This window comes from Chrysemys picta, chromosome 16, assembly GCF_011386835.1.
Source record: "Chrysemys picta bellii isolate R12L10 chromosome 16, ASM1138683v2, whole genome shotgun sequence".
Taxonomy (NCBI): Eukaryota; Metazoa; Chordata; order Testudines; family Emydidae; genus Chrysemys; species Chrysemys picta.
The window spans coordinates 1,382,047-1,397,186 of NC_088806.1; the positions used below are offsets into that span (position 1 = coordinate 1,382,047).

The window sequence follows — 15,140 nt, forward strand, 5'->3', positions numbered from 1 at the left end:
GGTCGGTGGAGGGCGCCCCAGGGTGGCGCCGGGGGCGCGGTGCTGCGGGGGGGCGGGGAGGTCGGTGGAGGGCGCCCCAGGGTGGCGCCGGGGGCGCGGTGCTGCGGGGGGCGGGGAGGGTCGGTGGAGGGCGCCCCAGGGTGGCGCCGGGGGCGCGGTGCTGCGGGGGGGCGGGGAGCTCGGTGGAGGGCGCCCCAGGGTGGCGCTGGGGGCACTGTGCTGCGGGGGGCGGGGAGCTCAGTGGAGGGCGCTCTCCCCTGGCGGGCGGGGCCCCCAGCGTGATACTTCCAGATAAGCCGTGAGCTGATCCCCAGAGGTGGCCACAGGTGCAGCATGGGGGGTTTCTTGGGGGAGCAGGGGGGCTGACCCTGAGCCCTTTTTATCCTGGCACCCCCCCCACTCCAGGGATGGCCACTGGGGTAGCAGGGCGGGGCCCTTCCCAGCATGCAGTGGGCATGATGGAGCAGAACACTGCATGCTGGGAGGGCCCCCCATCCTGCCCCTCACCCATCCAGGCTGCAGTGCACCCTCTCCCCAGCAGAGGGGCCCCCTGCCCCACCACCTGTCTGTCTGTCCTTCCGCAGCCCGTTTTGGAGCCGGGGGGGCGGGCAGATCCCCCGTCCCCCCACACCATGGGGAGGGGGGCCAATCGAAGGAACAATCCGTCTAGCTCAGAGGCAGCCGGGAGGGATCTAGGGGCGCCCCTGGGAGGTGCAGGGGAGGGGAAGGGCAGGCTGTGGGTTTCTCCTCAGATTGTGGGGTGCCTGTCTGAGCCCCAGCACGGGGCGCTGGAAAGTTCCAGGTTCAGGGGTGGGGGGTGCGATCGGTTGCACCCCGACGCCTCCACCTGCCCCCATGTCACCAAATCCCAAGCGGAGATGTCAGGCCGGGGAGCGAGCGGCTGTGACTTGGGGTGTGGAGACTGGCTTTGAGCGCTTCCTCCCCTCGGCTCCCAGCCCCCTTTGCAGCCCCTGGGCTCACACATCTACTGTGTGTTTTGAGGGACCCCAAGTCACCCCCCTTCCCCTCTGTCAGACCCAGGCTGGGGCTCCTTGCATGCAAACACGCTGGGAGCCAGGACGCCTGGGTTCTCTCCCCGGCTCGGGGAGGGGAGTGGGGGCTTGAAGGTTAGAGCGGGGGGGGCTGGGAGCCAGGACTCCTGGGTTCTCTCCCCGGCTCTGGGAGGGGAGTGGGGGCTGGTGGGGTTAGAGCAGGGGGGGGGCTGGGAGCCAGGACGCCTGGGTTCTCTCCCCGGCTCTGGGAGGGGAGTGGGGGCCTGTGGGTTAGAGCAGGGGGGGGCTGGGAGCCAGGACTCCTGGGTTCTCTCCCCGGCTCGGGGAGGGGAGCGGGGGCTGTGTGGCTAGAGCAGGAGGGCTGGGGAGCCAGGACTCCTGGGTCTCCTCTCTGGCTCGGGGAGGGGGAGCGGGGGCTGGTGGTTAGAGCAAGGGGGGGCTGGGAGCCAGGGACTCCTGGGTTCTCTCTCTGGCTCGGGGAGGGGAGTGGGGGCTTGAAGGTTAGAGCACGGGGGCTGGGAGCCAGGACGCCTGGGTTCTCTCTCTGGCTCGGGGAGGGGAGTGGGGGCTTGAAGGTTAGAGCAGGGGGGCTTGGAGCCAGGACTCCTGGGTTCTCTCTCTGGCTCGGGGAGGGGAGCGGGGGGCTGGTGGCTAGAGCAGGGGGGCTGGGAGCCAGGACTCCTGGGTTCTCTCTCTGGCTCGGGGAGGGGAGCGGGGGCTGGTGGTTAGAAGCAGGGGGGGGCTGGGAGCCAGGACTCCTGGGTTCTCTCTCTGGCTCGGGGAGGGGAGTGGGGGGCTTGAAGGGTTAGAGCACGGGGGCTGGGAGCCAGGACGCCTGGGTTCTCTCCCCCGCTGCGGTTCAGCCCTGTCCGAGCGCTGGGAGGGGGGCTGTGCTAACCGCAGTGACTCGAGGCGTTGTCACCTCACGCCTGTGAAATGTTTTGACAGGAGCCCCAGGCCGGCAGCCGGTGGGGAGGCTGACCGGCCTGCCGCGGGGGCGGGGGGGGTGCACTCTGGGGTCAGCCCGCCCTGACGGCCTCCAGGCCCCTGTGCTGAGATGCCCACCCCCTCCCCCAGACCCCATGGACCTGTCTGAGCTCCCCACACAGTCTCTGGGGGGCCCCTGGATCCAGCTGCTGCGGGGGCCTGTGCCGGGGGAACGGGCCCAGGGGCTTCCCTGGCTGGTGCTTGTGGCTCTGGCTTCCTGCCAGCCCTTGCCCAGCCTCTGGGGGGGGTCGCTCCTGCAGGGAACGGGGGGGGCAGCAGGGAGACACAAGGCTGCTGGAGCAGTGCATGCTGGGAGCTGGGTCACGCAACCCACACTTCCACCCCCTCCCTTACCGCTTCCCAGCAGTTTGCAGCCACCTAGCCCCTCCAGGCTCAGTGAGGGGTCTGGGGGGTCAGAGCAGGGGGAGCTGGGAGCCAGGACTCCTGGGTTCTCTCCCTGGCTCTGGGAGGGGAGTGGGGGCTGGTGGGTTAGAGCAGGGGGGGGCTGGGAGCCAGGACTCCTGGGTTCTCTCCCCGGCTCTAGGAGGGGAGTGGGGGCTGGTGGGTTAGAGCAGGGGGAGCTGGGAGCCAGGACTCCTGGGTTCTCTCCCTGGCTCTGGGAGGGGAGGGGGGCTGGGGGGGGGGATCAGAGCAGGGGGGGCTGGGAGCCAGGACTCCTGGGGTCTATTTCTGCCATTTGAAGGGGGAAGGGATGCAAAAAATACCACCGTCCTCCCAGCCCCATCCCATCACCAGCCCCCACTTCCCTCCCAGAACTGGTGAGAGAACCCAGGAGTCCTGGCTCCCAGATTCTATCCCTCAGTCTCCCCCTCCCCCTCGAGCTGCCAGTAGAACCCAGGCGTCCGGCTTCCCAGGGAGCTGTTGCAGCAGCCGTTTCACCGCCTGGCGGGGCGCTGAGCGGGTGCTCTCGGGGTTGAGTAAGCGCCGGGGAGGAAGCGGCAGGGGAGCGCTCGCATTTACCTTATAAGGGCTTGAGCCGGAGCGGCTGGGTTTCCCTCCGCAGCCCCTCTGACCGCTTCCCTCCCGGGCGGGCGCGCGGGGGGGGATGGAGCTTCCTGTTTTCGCTGACACGTTCGAGCCCTGCAGCTGAGCAGGCAAGAACTGAACCTCGGGTCCCAGCCCGGGCCCTGTGTCATCAAACGCAGCCACCTCTGGGGTGGGGCGGCCGGTTCCCCAGGGACCCCTCGCCTGGCGCTGAGATGCCGCCACACCCCTGGGGCGGGGTGGCCGGTTACCCAGGGACCCCTCGCCCCGGCGCTGAGAATCGCCCACCCCTGGGGCGGGGTGGCCGGTTACCCAGGGACCCATCGCCCGGCGCTGAGACGCAACCACCTCTGGGGTGGGGCAGCTGGTTACACGGGGACCCCTCGCCTGGCGCTGAGATGCAGCCACCTCTGGGGCGGGGCGGCCGGTTACCCAGGGACCCCTCGCCCGGCGCTGAGAATCGCCCACCCCTGGGGCGGGGTGGCCGGTTACCCAGGGACCCCTCGCCCGGCGCTGAGACGCAGCCACCTCTGGGGTGGGGCAGCTGGTTACACGGGGACCCCTCGCCTGGCGCTGAGATGCAGCCACCTCTGGGGCGGAGGCGGCAGGTGACACGGGGACCCCTCGCCCGGTGCTGAGATGCAGCCACCTCTGGGGCGGGGCGGCCCGTTACCCAGGGACCCCTCGCCTGGCGCTGAGACTCAGCCACCTCTGGGCCGGGGGCGGCTGGTTACCCAGCGACCCCCTCGCCCGGCACTGAGATGCGCCCACCTCTGGGGTGGAGATGTGGGTGGAAAGGAGAATTTTGACCTGACAGCTTCCTGTGAACCCATGACCCTAGGGAGATGTTGCCACATGCATTTCATTGTTCTTATGTCCCAACAGAAGAAACACAGTTCTAGGCCTGTCTCTAGGATTCCTGGGTTCTCTCCCCAGCGCTGGGAGGGGAGTGGGGGCTGGTGGGTTAGAGCAGGGGGGGTGCTGGGAGGCAGGACTGTTATCCTCTCACTGTATGAGCTTGCCCTGGTCCCGCCCCTTCTGTGTGCCTCAGTTTCCCCCATATGTCAGGACTAACGCCCACCTTCTGTGTCTCTGCCAGGGGACGAGTATGACGTCTGTGCCATCTGTCTGGATGAGTACGAGGAGGGCGACCGGCTGCGGATCCTGCCCTGTGCCCACGGTGAGGACTCTTGGGTTCTCTCCCCGGCTCTGGGAGGGGAGTGGGGGCTCGTGGGTTAGAGCAGGGGGGCTGGGAGCCAGGACTCCTGGGTTCTCTCCCCAGCTCTGGGAGGGGAGTGGGGGCTGGTGGATTAGAGCAGGGGGCTGGGAGCCAGGACTCCTGGGTTCTCTCCCCGGCTTTGGGAGGAAGTGGGGGGCTGGTGGTTGCGGGGGTCAGGGAGCCGCCTGGATGCCTGGGTTCCACTCCCGGTGGCGGGGTGTAACTGCTCTCCCCTGCCCCCAGCCTATCACTGCCGGTGTGTGGACCCCTGGCTGACGCAGACCAAGAAGGACCTGCCCGGTGTGTAAGCAGCGTGTGCTGCGGACGGCCGAGGACTCGGACTCGGAGGGCGAGGGGCACCCGCGGGGCGAGGAGGAGGAGGAGGAGGAGGAAGAGCAGCGCCACTCGGAGCGGACCCCGCTGCTGGGCCCCTCCTCCGCCGCCGGCACCCCGTCCTTCGGCAGCATGGCCGAGGCGCGGGGCCCGCCCTCCGGCGAGGAAGGCTCCGAGGAGGAGCAGGAGGGGTCCCTGGGTGCTCGCAAGGAGCATGGCCCTGAGGGCCTGGCGGGCAGCATCCTTGTCTGAGCCCCCATATGGGGCAGCTGCTTGGACTTCCCGGGGGGCCTCTACTCCCGAGCTTTCTTGGTATTTTAAACCGTGCACAAAACAGGGGCCCCAATGGGGATCCGGGCTTGGACCCCCTTCCTGTGGAGTGGGGTGACCCCCAGCTCCCTTTTGGGCCTGCAGCCCCTGCCCCGGGGGATTATGTGCCAAAGCTCCAGGGCTGGGGGACTTGTGGTGTCACATCTTTGCAGGGTGGGGTGTGTGTGGGGGGGTCTTTTGCACAGCTCAGGGTGTGAGGGGCATAGAGGGGGGGAACCGCTTCTCTCCCCAGTCCCAGAGGGCAGTAGGGGCTGGTGGGTTAGAGCAGCGGGGGCTGGGAGCCAGGACTCCTGGGTTCTCTCCCCGGCTCTGGGAGGGGAGTGGAAGCCGGGGGGTTAGAAACAGGCACAGTGGGGGTGGGAGCCAGGACTCCTGGGTTCCCAGCAGGGTGGGGGAGCCCAGCCCTGAAGCAAACCGGCCACCCTTCCCCCTCCGGGGCTTCAGCCTTGAGCCGGCTCTGCAGCCGGTGCTTCTGGCCGGCTGGCTGTAAACACTGCGGCCGGGCGACATTCCTGCCTGGGCCTGGGCCCCGATCCTGGACTCCCCCCGGGGGCGCCCGCCCCACTTCACACCCGCTGTTAGGATGTGGGAGCCAGCCGCCGCCCCCTCGCCCCATTTCATGGCCCCGGCAGCGGGACCGGGGGCAGGCCCACGCTGTCTAGGGCAAAGGTGGGGTAGAGACCCGCGCTGCCCCCTCGGCTGCTGAGAGCCGCTCCCCTGCGGCTGGCCCCCCCCCCCCCCCCCCCCCCTCCCCCAGGCCAGGCTGGTGAAATTTAAGGGCTCTAAACTCCATTTTCACCTGAATCCCCCCCCCAGCAGGCTCAGCGGGGCTAGCGCCTGGGCGGGTGCTTTGACCGCCCCATGGGGTCCCCCCAGCCCCGCTGCCTCAGCTGAATAACGACATGAAGCTGGGAGCCTGTCACTCTCCGGGCTGGGCCAGAGAAATGGGGCTGTCTTGCCCACGTGTAGCCCAGGCTAGAAGCGTGTGGTTGCGACCTGGGAGCAGTGGGGAGATGGGGCTACCACAGCCGGGGGGCTTTACCCCTAACCCCATAGGGTATAGCCCATCCGTTGGACTCAGCCCAAGGCCCATGTCTGTCCTGCCAAAGGCCCCCCCCCCCCCCCCCCCCCCCCCCCCCCGGCAGGGTGGCCCCCAAAGCCAGACCTGTCCTTGCCCCCAGTGGCTACCCCCCGGTTTGGAGGCTAGCAGGGGGCAGGGGCTGCTTTCTTTTAGGGACATGGGCCCCACTTCTGCAGGGCTACCTGTCTCCTCCCACAAACACACCCCTTTAACCCAAGAGCCGTTCCAGCCATTCCTTCTTCGCCCTGGGGGCGGGCCCGACCCCAGCTCCTGCCTTTGATTTGCAGGCCTGGCTTAAAAACTGGGGGTGCAGCAGGGTCCCCCACACACACACATTCTGCAGAGTCCTGGACCAAAATGGGGGGTGCCACTACCCCCCTCATGTCTGTGCTTTTAGCCCCCCTGATCACTAACGCCTTGTCTGTCTGTCCCTGCCCCAGTGGGGCATGGGGGCCTGTTCCCTTCACACTACGACCCCTAACCCCGGGGGGGGGTTCCTGGAGCTCATACCAAGGCTGCTTTTTTTAACCAGTTGTGGGGTGGGGCTGCTGGGGGTTACGCCAGGCACCCTGGCCCTGCACCCAGGGGTCAGCAGCACCCAGGGCCCGCCTGGCAATGTCGGGGCTCAGCTTTGAATAAAAGATACTGGCCCTCTATTGACTGGTGACTTTTTGGGGTCATGTGTGCTGGGCAGGGAGGCAGGCCAGGGACATGCTGGGGTGTGCACACCCCCAGCACACTACATAACCCCAGCCCCCGGTGGAACCCCAGTCCAGAGGGGCTGTGACTTGGGGCACCATTTGGGACTCATCAGGGCCCAGGGCAGGCGCACGCTCCTGCGTGGCTTGCTCACCGGCAGTGGGCGCAGGGCTGGCACACGGCAGGCGCACACTCCTGCGTGGCTCGCTCACCGGCAGTGGGCGCAGGGCTGGCACAGGCAGGCGCACACTCCTGCGTGCCTCGCTCACCAGCAGCAGGCGCAGGGCTGGCGCGGTCAGGCGCACACTCCTGCATGGCTCGCTCACCGGCAGCGGGCACAGGGCTGGCGCACACTCCTGCGTGGCTCGCTCACCGGCAGCGGGCGCAGGGCTGGTGCACGCTCCTGCGTGGCTCGCTCACCGGCAGCGGGCACAGGGCTGGCGCACGCTCCTGCGTGGCTCGCTCACCGGCAGCGGGCACAGGGCTGGCGCACGCTCCTGCGTGGCTCGCTCACCGGCAGCGGGCACAGGGCTGGCGCACGCTCCTGCGTGGCTCGCTCACTGGCAGCGGGCGCAGGGCTGGCGCGGTCAGGCGCACACTCCTGCGTGGCTCGCTCACCGGCAGCAGGCACAGGGCTGGCGCACGCATCCTGCGTGGCTCGCTCACTGGCAGCGGGTGCAGGCTGGCGCACGCTCCTGCGTGGCTCGCTCACCGGCAGCGGGCACAGGGCTGGCGCACGCTCCTGCGTGGCTCGCTCACCGGCAGCGGGCACAGGGCTGGCGCGGTCAGGCGGCTCACACTCCTGCGTGGCTCGCTCACACGGCAGCGGGCGCAGGGCTGGCGCACGCTCCTGCGTGGCTCGCTCACTGGCAGTGGGTGCAGGGGTGGCACTGGGGGGGGGGGGGCGGTTAAGAAGAGTTGGTTGGCAGCGCCAAGGTTCTTCCCTGGAAAGTTGGGAGCTGCTCAGCTCCGGGCTGCCCCCCATGCCAGGCACAGCACACCCCCCCCCCCCCCCAACTGGAGCTTTGCAGACCCTGCCCCCCCACCTCAAGCACCTTAGACAGCTGGGAGGTGGGAAACCAGCCTCTCCATGCACAAGGACCAGAATAGAACCCAGGTGTCCTGACCCCCCAGCCCAGCACCCAACCCCTAGGCCTGACTGCCCCAGAGCCAGCCTCCATCTCCCTGCTGGTGGAACACATGGCTGCAGGGATAGGCAGGAAGCCAGTCCTGGGGTGCCCCATTGCACTGGGGCCAGGGGGGCCAGACCCCACCCCCCAACAGACAGGAGTAGAGGTGGGATTCCCCCCCCAAGGCAGGATCCCTGGGGCCGGAGCTCTGGCAGATCCCTGGTCAGCTGTTCATGCCCCTCCCTGCACCATGACTCAGGCGCTGCTGTGTACTAAGAGGGTGTGCGGCTGTGTGCGGCTCTCCTGCCAGCCTGGAGTGTGTGCGCGGGGGGGGGGGGGGAAGAATCCAAGGGCAGGAACCTCCCAGGCTGCACCCTCCCCGAGCTGGGGAGAGAACCCAGGAGTCCTGGCTCCCAGGCCCCCCTGCTCTAACCCACCAGCCCCATAACCCAGGCGTCTGAGCACCCCCTGAGCAGACACTAGACACAGATACGCCTTGAGAATTATTCAAATTTCCTTTTTATTTCTTTTGTTCCAATATAGTTTTTTTTCTTCCCCCTTCCCCCCCCCCCCCCCAAAAAAAAACCTACAACTTTTTTTTTTTGTTTTTTTGTTTTTAAAACCAGAAAAAATTTGGCAGCAACGAAGAGGATTTTTGTGATAGAAAATGTGGCGGAGAGCCGGGGTGGGCCAAGAGTGGAGATCCGAAAGCGAGGAATGGGGGGCTGATCCAGGCCCCGGGGCGGGGCACACCCCTGCAGGGGGGCAGGGGCCCGGGTGGTCCCAGCCAGCGTGGGCATCAGTAGTACCGCAGCGGAGTGCCGGGCCGGCGTCAATACTGCGAGCGTCTCAAGTGATTGGCCATCTCGAAGCATTTCTTGTTCACGCAGCCCCCATGAATGCCCTCTTTGCCCATGACCAGCACTATCGCTGCAGGGGGGAGAGAGAAAAGAGGGTTGAGGGGCCCCCCAGGCTACCCACTGCCCCCTCCCCACCACAGGCTGGGGATGGAGGAAGACGCTGGTCTCATGGCAAAGGCCGGATGGGCACCTGGGATCTGATCCACTCAGGTAACCCCTACACCAGCACCTACAGGGAACCCAGGAGTCCTGGATCCCACCTCTAACCCCCATTAGACCCCACTTCCCTCCCAGAGCTGAGGAGAGAACCCAGGAGTCCTGGCTTCCATTCCCAGACAGCAGACCCCAATCCCCGATTCCCAGCGTGCCCCCCCCACCCCCCAAGGGGAAGGGAGGGAACCCAGGCGTCCTGCTGCCCCCCCCACCCTTGCAGCTGTTCATGAAGCCCGGCCAGTTATCCAGGGATGCGGGGCTGAAGCAGCTAGATCCGGGGCCAGCTGCTGTGGTGCCCCGGCGCAGGGAAAGGGGTCAGGCCTCGGCTGTGCAAGCAGCAGCTGCTGGGAGGGAACACAGCCCTGCTGGCTTTGGGTGGGGACGGGGGAAGCGAGGGCCAGACAGGCAGCCCCAGCTGCAGGAGATGGGGAGGCTGGCTGGACCCCACTCCCCTCCCAGAGCCGGGGAGAGAACCCAGGAGTCCGGGCTCCAGCCCCCCTGTTCCAACCCACCAGCCCCCACTCCCCTCCCCAGCTCTGGGAGGGAATCCAAGAGTCCTGGTTCCCATTCCCAGACAGCAGACCCCAGCCCCTGATTCCCAGCGCCCCCCCTGCCAGGGCAAGGGTGAGGACCCAGGTGTTCGGCACTCACTCTTGTTGGTCATGCAGACTGCAATGTTGTAGGTGGGGGTCCCGCCCGTGCTCTTGGTCCGCAGGTCCATGGTGAACTCCCCTTCCACGTGCAGACTGTCCCGAATCACCGAGCACTTCTGGCCCCCGAGCGTCAGCCCATTGACGAACATGCTGCTACGGTCCTTGGCCACCAGCGCGTTCACCTCAGCCGGCTGGGGAGGGGGAGAGGTCAGGGGTAACACTGGACAGGCTAGGGGAACCCTGCCCCCCACCTCTTCTGGCACCAGGAAGAGAACCCAGGAGTCCTGGCTCCCTGCCCCCCCTGCTCTAACCACCAGCCCCCGCTCCCCTCCCAGAGCTGGGGAGAGAACCCAGGAGTCCTGCTCCCAGCCCCCTGCTACCCCCAGCCCCCCCTCCCGAACCCACCAGCCCCCCCTCCCCGCACTGGGGAGAGAACCCAGGAGCCCCCAAGCAGCTGCTTTCCATGGGATGGGGGTGCAGCAGCTGGGCCCAGAACAGCTGTCCGAGCTCACAAGCCCCCCTTCTATTCCCCACCAGGAGACACCTGCCCCCCACTCCCCATCTGGGGGCAATCCAGACATGCGGGGGGAGGGGGGGGGGGGAAATCAGCCCCACTGGGGGCAGAGTCTGGATTCACACTGGTCATCAATGGGCATTAAGGGCCCTGGATTCATGCCCCCAAATCTCCATCCCCCACTGCAGCCTTGGGGGGCGGGGAAACGGGGGGGAACCAGATCCTCCTCTCCCCCCCCCGTCAAGACCAGTCTCCTCCCCCTGCCCTGCAGTTGGCGGGCAGCAACCCCCCCATTCAACCAGTCCACATGGCCCCCCCAGGCTCCTAGATTTTCATAGTGCCCCCAGCAGTCTGGCCCAGAGGCAGCGGGAAGGGGAGGTTCCCCTCCTCCCCCAGTTTGTTGGGGGGGAGGAGAGAATTGAACCCCCAATTTCACCCTCTTCCTCTAGGGGTCAGGTGGGCTGGGCTGTGTCACCACCCCCCAAACTTCCCCTTCTTAAGAACTTCCTGTCTCAGACAGACACCCCCCCAGCCCCTCCCACCTGCAGGGTCAGTCCCCCCCAGATATCTAGATTCCCCCCCCCCCCAAATGAAGATGCTTATTTTCAGGGGGATGGACAGGACAAGGACTTCCGCATTCTTGATTGATTTCCTCTATCGGCCTCCCGGCCCCTCCCCCCCGCCTTACCAAACTTCCCTCCTATCTGCACGCAGCCCCCCTCCCCCCCTCCAGTTTCCATAGGAAACCGACAGCCCTGTAATGGGGGTGTTGAGGTTTGAGACCTCTTCCTCCCCCCACCTCTGTCCCTAAGCCGGGGGGGGGGGGGGGAGAGAGACCCCCCCCCCCAGGGGACACAATGGGGCAGGACCAGGTGGAGTTTGGGGAGGGGTACAGGGGGTTGCTGAGCCCAAGAATAAGGGGGGGCTCACTGGATGTCCCCATCACCCCGAGAATAGATATGGGGGGCAGCCCCACCTTGCAAACTGCGGGAAGGTCCAGAGTATAACCCACAACCCCTCCCAGAGCTGGGGAGAGAACCCAGCCCCCCTGCTCTAACCCACCAGCCCCCACTGCCCTCCAGAGACTGGGAAGAGAACCCAGGAGTCCAGGAAGAGACAGGATATTAAGGGGGGGGGTCCCCCATGGATGTTACAGGCTTTGGCAAACCCCAGCCCTACTTTTATCAGCCCCCGCCCAGATACAAGACCAGCACCGTGCCCCACTGCACCTGGGCCCGGCCACCTGCCAGAATCCACCTGGATGAGCGCCTCTCCCTGGATGAGCGCCTCTCCCTCCCTCCCGTACCGGTATAAAGTTCTGCAGACACTAGAGAAAAGAGGGGGTGCAGAGGGGTCCCAATACATGAGCAGCAGGTCCCTGGCCCAACCTAGGGGGCAGAGACTGGGAGTCCTGGGGGCAATGGGGAGGGAACGGAGAAAGGGGGGGAAGCGTCTGTCCCCCGTATTCTCCAACCTGGTGCTTTTCACCCCCTGCCAATCGGGGGGCAGCCTCACACCCCGAATCAGTTGCACAATTGCAGGAAGCGGGTTGGGGGGGGGGCCACACCAATGAAAGCTGGGGGAGGAACTGCTTTGTACCAGCTCTGTGCTGACCCATAATCAGTCACTTGGGGGGGGGGGGGGGGGGGGGGGAGGACAGGGGGACACCCCCCAGGATCGGAGCCACTCAAGGGACCTGAATATCACATGTGGAGATCTGGCACCCGACTCCATCCCCTTTAGATAGGGACCTAGATGCTCTCCCAGGCAGGAGGCTGTGAATTCTGGGGGGGTTCCAGACAGAAAGGGAGGGGGGGGGTCCCGTTTTAGACACCAGTCCAGCCACCCCACTGAACAAGGCCGGTTTGAAGAGGGAAAATAGTTTTGCACGCCCAACAAAACAAAACAAAACCAATAAGTTTCTGGGAAGAGTGAGAAAGTCAGGCCCTGAAACTGACTTCGGTTTTTCAAGAGAACTGGGTGAGCCAAAGATTTAGACCAGCCCCCCCGCGAGAGAGGCGAGGCTGAACTAAAGAATGATTGTTGCAAGGGGGGGGGGACAGGAAAGGAAGAAAAAGCGAGCACAGATCTGGACAGATTAGGAGGGAGACAGACTGGGGCCCGCAGCGGCAGGCAGAGACGTGGCAGTAAAAGGACAGATTAAATACAGACAGCCGGCTTCCCGCCCCCACCCGTTTTATTAATCGCGGGGGGGGGGGGGGGGGGGCGCTTTGCTTTCGAGAAGTTAGCAAAAGTTTCTTCTCCGCTCGCTCGCCGGGGTTTTTTGCATACACAGCAAATGCTGAATTTGCCTCCTAAGTCCCAGAGCTCCGACTGGCAGCCCCCCCCCCGCCCCCCATTTCTGGCTTTTCAGAGGGGGGGTCTCTATTGGGAGGGATGCCACACAAAGTTAGCCATTTTCAACTCGGTTACAGGGATGGAGAGGGCCAGCTGCAGCCATCTCTGGGGTGGGGCAACTCCCCTCACAGGGATCCCCGGCCCCGAGTTGCAGCCGCCTCTGGGGCGCGGCCGGCTGCTGATCCCAGCCCCGAGATGCAGCCGCCTCTGGGGTTCCGCGAACCGCCGCGCAGAACAGAACTCAGGCGGAACACTTCCACGCCCCCGAGCTGTGGCAGATTCGCGGCGATGGGACCGTCGCCGGGGGGGGGGGGGGAGACCCCAAGATCCCGGACTTCGGAGCCTGGCTCCAGATCGCCCGGCAGAGCCAGGGGCGGGTTTAGGCCGCACCCACCCCAGACCGACTCCCCCCCGCTCGGCCTTGAGTCATTTCCTCCCGGAGCCGCCTGGGCCTCGGCGGCGGCAGGGTGGGGCCGGGCCCGGAGGTGCCAACTGGGCCCGACCCGCGCCCCCGGGCAGCCGGGAGACACCCCCCTGCCGCCCCCGGGAGCGGGGCAGCCCCTGTTCGGGGGGCAGCGGAGCAGAGGCAGGAACGGGGGGGGGAAATCAGCCCCCCCCCGGTCAGAGGCTTTGCAAGAGGAAGTGGCTTTTTTTTTGGTGTGAAGCAGAGATCCCTGCCAGGGTGTTGGGGGAGGGGCTGGCAGTAAGGGGGGGGGGGGGGCTACAGAGCAGGAAGTAGGCGCCTGGGGCTGGGTTCTCTCCCCCTCCCCACCGCCACTTTGCAAACTTTTTGGTGGCTCCCAAGACAAGTCTCCCCCACCCTGCATGTGCTCCCATCACATTCCTCTTCTTCGCCCTGGGCAATCTAACCCCCCTTCGCCCACGCACCCCATTTCTGCCTCCCACGTGCTCCCCTCTATGCCCAGACACCCCCTAGGCCTCCTCAGAGCCCGCCTTGCGTGCTGCGCCCCATAAGGGCCTCTGTTCACCCCCAGATCCCCTGCTCTCCAATGCATCCCTCACCTTACACCCCATAATCCCCCCCGAGGCACCCCCAGGGGTCCCCCCTTTGGGGGAAGGAGGGGTCCCCTGTCTTTTTGCAATCCACTGTCCCCTCCATCCCAACCCCTCATTTTTCAATGCACCCCCCACCCCTCTTTTGCAGTACAGCCAACCATGCACCCCCCCTTTCTGCAAGAACCCCAGCCCCTCCCATACACTCTTCACCCCCCCCCCCTTTGCAATGCAGGGCCCATTACACTTCCCGCCCCCCCCATGGCACTTCCGGCCGCCCCCTCCCCCACGTTGCAATGCGATGCACACGCGCCCCCCGCCCCTCACCGTGATGTTGCCCAGGGTCTTGCCCGGCGCGGCGGCCCAGACGGACGGGGTGTCCTTGTAGCCCACGATGGCCGCGTCCTGGCAGGTGCCGTCCGCCATGAGGTTGTCGATGTAGGAGCTCCAGCCGCTCATGGCTGCTGCAGGTGCTGGGCGGAGCCGGAGCGGGCGCTGGAGCAAGGGGCGCGCGAGGCCCGGGGCTGGAGAATCCCGGGGAGAAAAGGGCGCGAGACGCCGGACGCGACCGAATCAACCTCGCCCTGGAACGCGGCGGCCGGCGGGGGGCGGCCGCGTGCGGCGGGGCGGGGGCAGGAGCAGGAGGGAGGCTCGCGCCGCTGCTGCTGCCGCTGCCCGGGGCGGGGATGCACCGAGCTCGCGCCGCTGCTGCACCACGCGTGGGGGTGGGGGGAGCAGACAGACCCTGGAGCCGCGGCGCGGGGTGCAAAATCCGAGACGCGTGGGGGGCGCCCCGGGCCGGGTGCGCGGCTTTTACATAGGCCGACAGCCCCCCCCCCCAACCCCGCCTGCTCCCGGGGGTGGGGCTAAGCGAGCCCCGGGATCCATCCGCGCCCCCCCTCCCCCAGCCGGGGACTATTTCGCCTTCTCCCGTGCACCCCGCTTTGTAATGCACCCCGCATGCATCGCCCCAGTGGTTCCCTTCCCCCCATGCACTCCCCAGAGGTCCCCTTTTCACACTGCACCCCCTTCCCCCCATGCATCGCCCCAGTGGTTCCCTTCCCCCCATGCACCCCCCCAGAGGTCCCCTTTTCACACTGCACCCTGCATGCATCGCCCCAGTGGTTCCCTTCCCCCCATGCACCCCCCAGAGGTCCCCTTTTCACACTGCACCCCCTTCCCCCCATGCATCGCCCCAGTGGTTCCCTTCCCCCCATGCACCCCCCCAGAGGTCCTATTTTCACACTGCACCCTGCATGCATCGCCCCAGTGGTTCCCTTCCCCCCATGCACCCCCCAGAGGTCCCCTTTTCACACTGCACCCCCTTCCCCCCATGCATCGCCCCAGTGGTTCCCTTCCCCCCATGCACCCCCCAGAGATCCCCTTTTCACACTGCACCCCCTTCCCCCCATGCATCGCCCCAGTGGTTCCCTTCCCCCCATGCACCCCCCCAGAGCTCCTCTTTTCACACTGCACCCTGCATGCATCGCCCCAGTGGTTCCCTTCCCCCATGCACCCCCCCAGAGGTCCCCTTTTCACACTGCACCCCCTTCCCCCCATGCATCGCCCCAGTGGTTCCCTTCCCCCCATGCACCCCCCCAGAGGTCCCCTTTTCACACTGCACCCCCTTCCCCCATGCACCCCCCCAGGAGCCTTCCCTTTTGAATACACCCCCCATACACTGCCCCAGTGGTTCCCTTTTCACACTGCACCGAGGCACCCTGCTATCCT

The 15,140-nt window shown here is 66.6% G+C and overlaps 2 protein-coding genes across 2 annotated transcripts in view; one reads left to right on the forward strand and one right to left on the reverse strand.

Annotated features, from left to right (window-relative positions):
• The window catches only part of RNF167 (ring finger protein 167), a 13,382-nt gene extending 6,758 nt beyond the window's left edge, over window positions 1–6,624 (forward strand). Inside the window, 3 exon segments of the mRNA XM_065569303.1 lie at window positions 4,105–4,185; window positions 4,468–4,508; window positions 4,510–6,624. Of these exon segments, the coding sequence (XP_065425375.1) occupies window positions 4,105–4,185; window positions 4,468–4,508; window positions 4,510–4,809 (422 nt within the window). The 3' untranslated portion in view covers window positions 4,810–6,624.
• Window positions 6,625–8,293: 1,669 nt separating this feature from the next.
• Window positions 8,294–14,240, reverse strand: PFN1 (profilin 1). Its single transcript, XM_005295274.5, has 3 exons — window positions 13,737–14,240; window positions 9,522–9,714; window positions 8,294–8,727 (listed from the first exon to the last, which is right to left on the reverse strand). The coding sequence occupies exons 1-3, from the start codon at window positions 13,866–13,868 to the stop codon at window positions 8,630–8,632; spliced, it is 423 nt and encodes a 140-aa protein (XP_005295331.1). The 5' UTR covers window positions 13,869–14,240; the 3' UTR covers window positions 8,294–8,629.
• Between the last annotated feature and the right edge of the window lie 900 nt (window positions 14,241–15,140).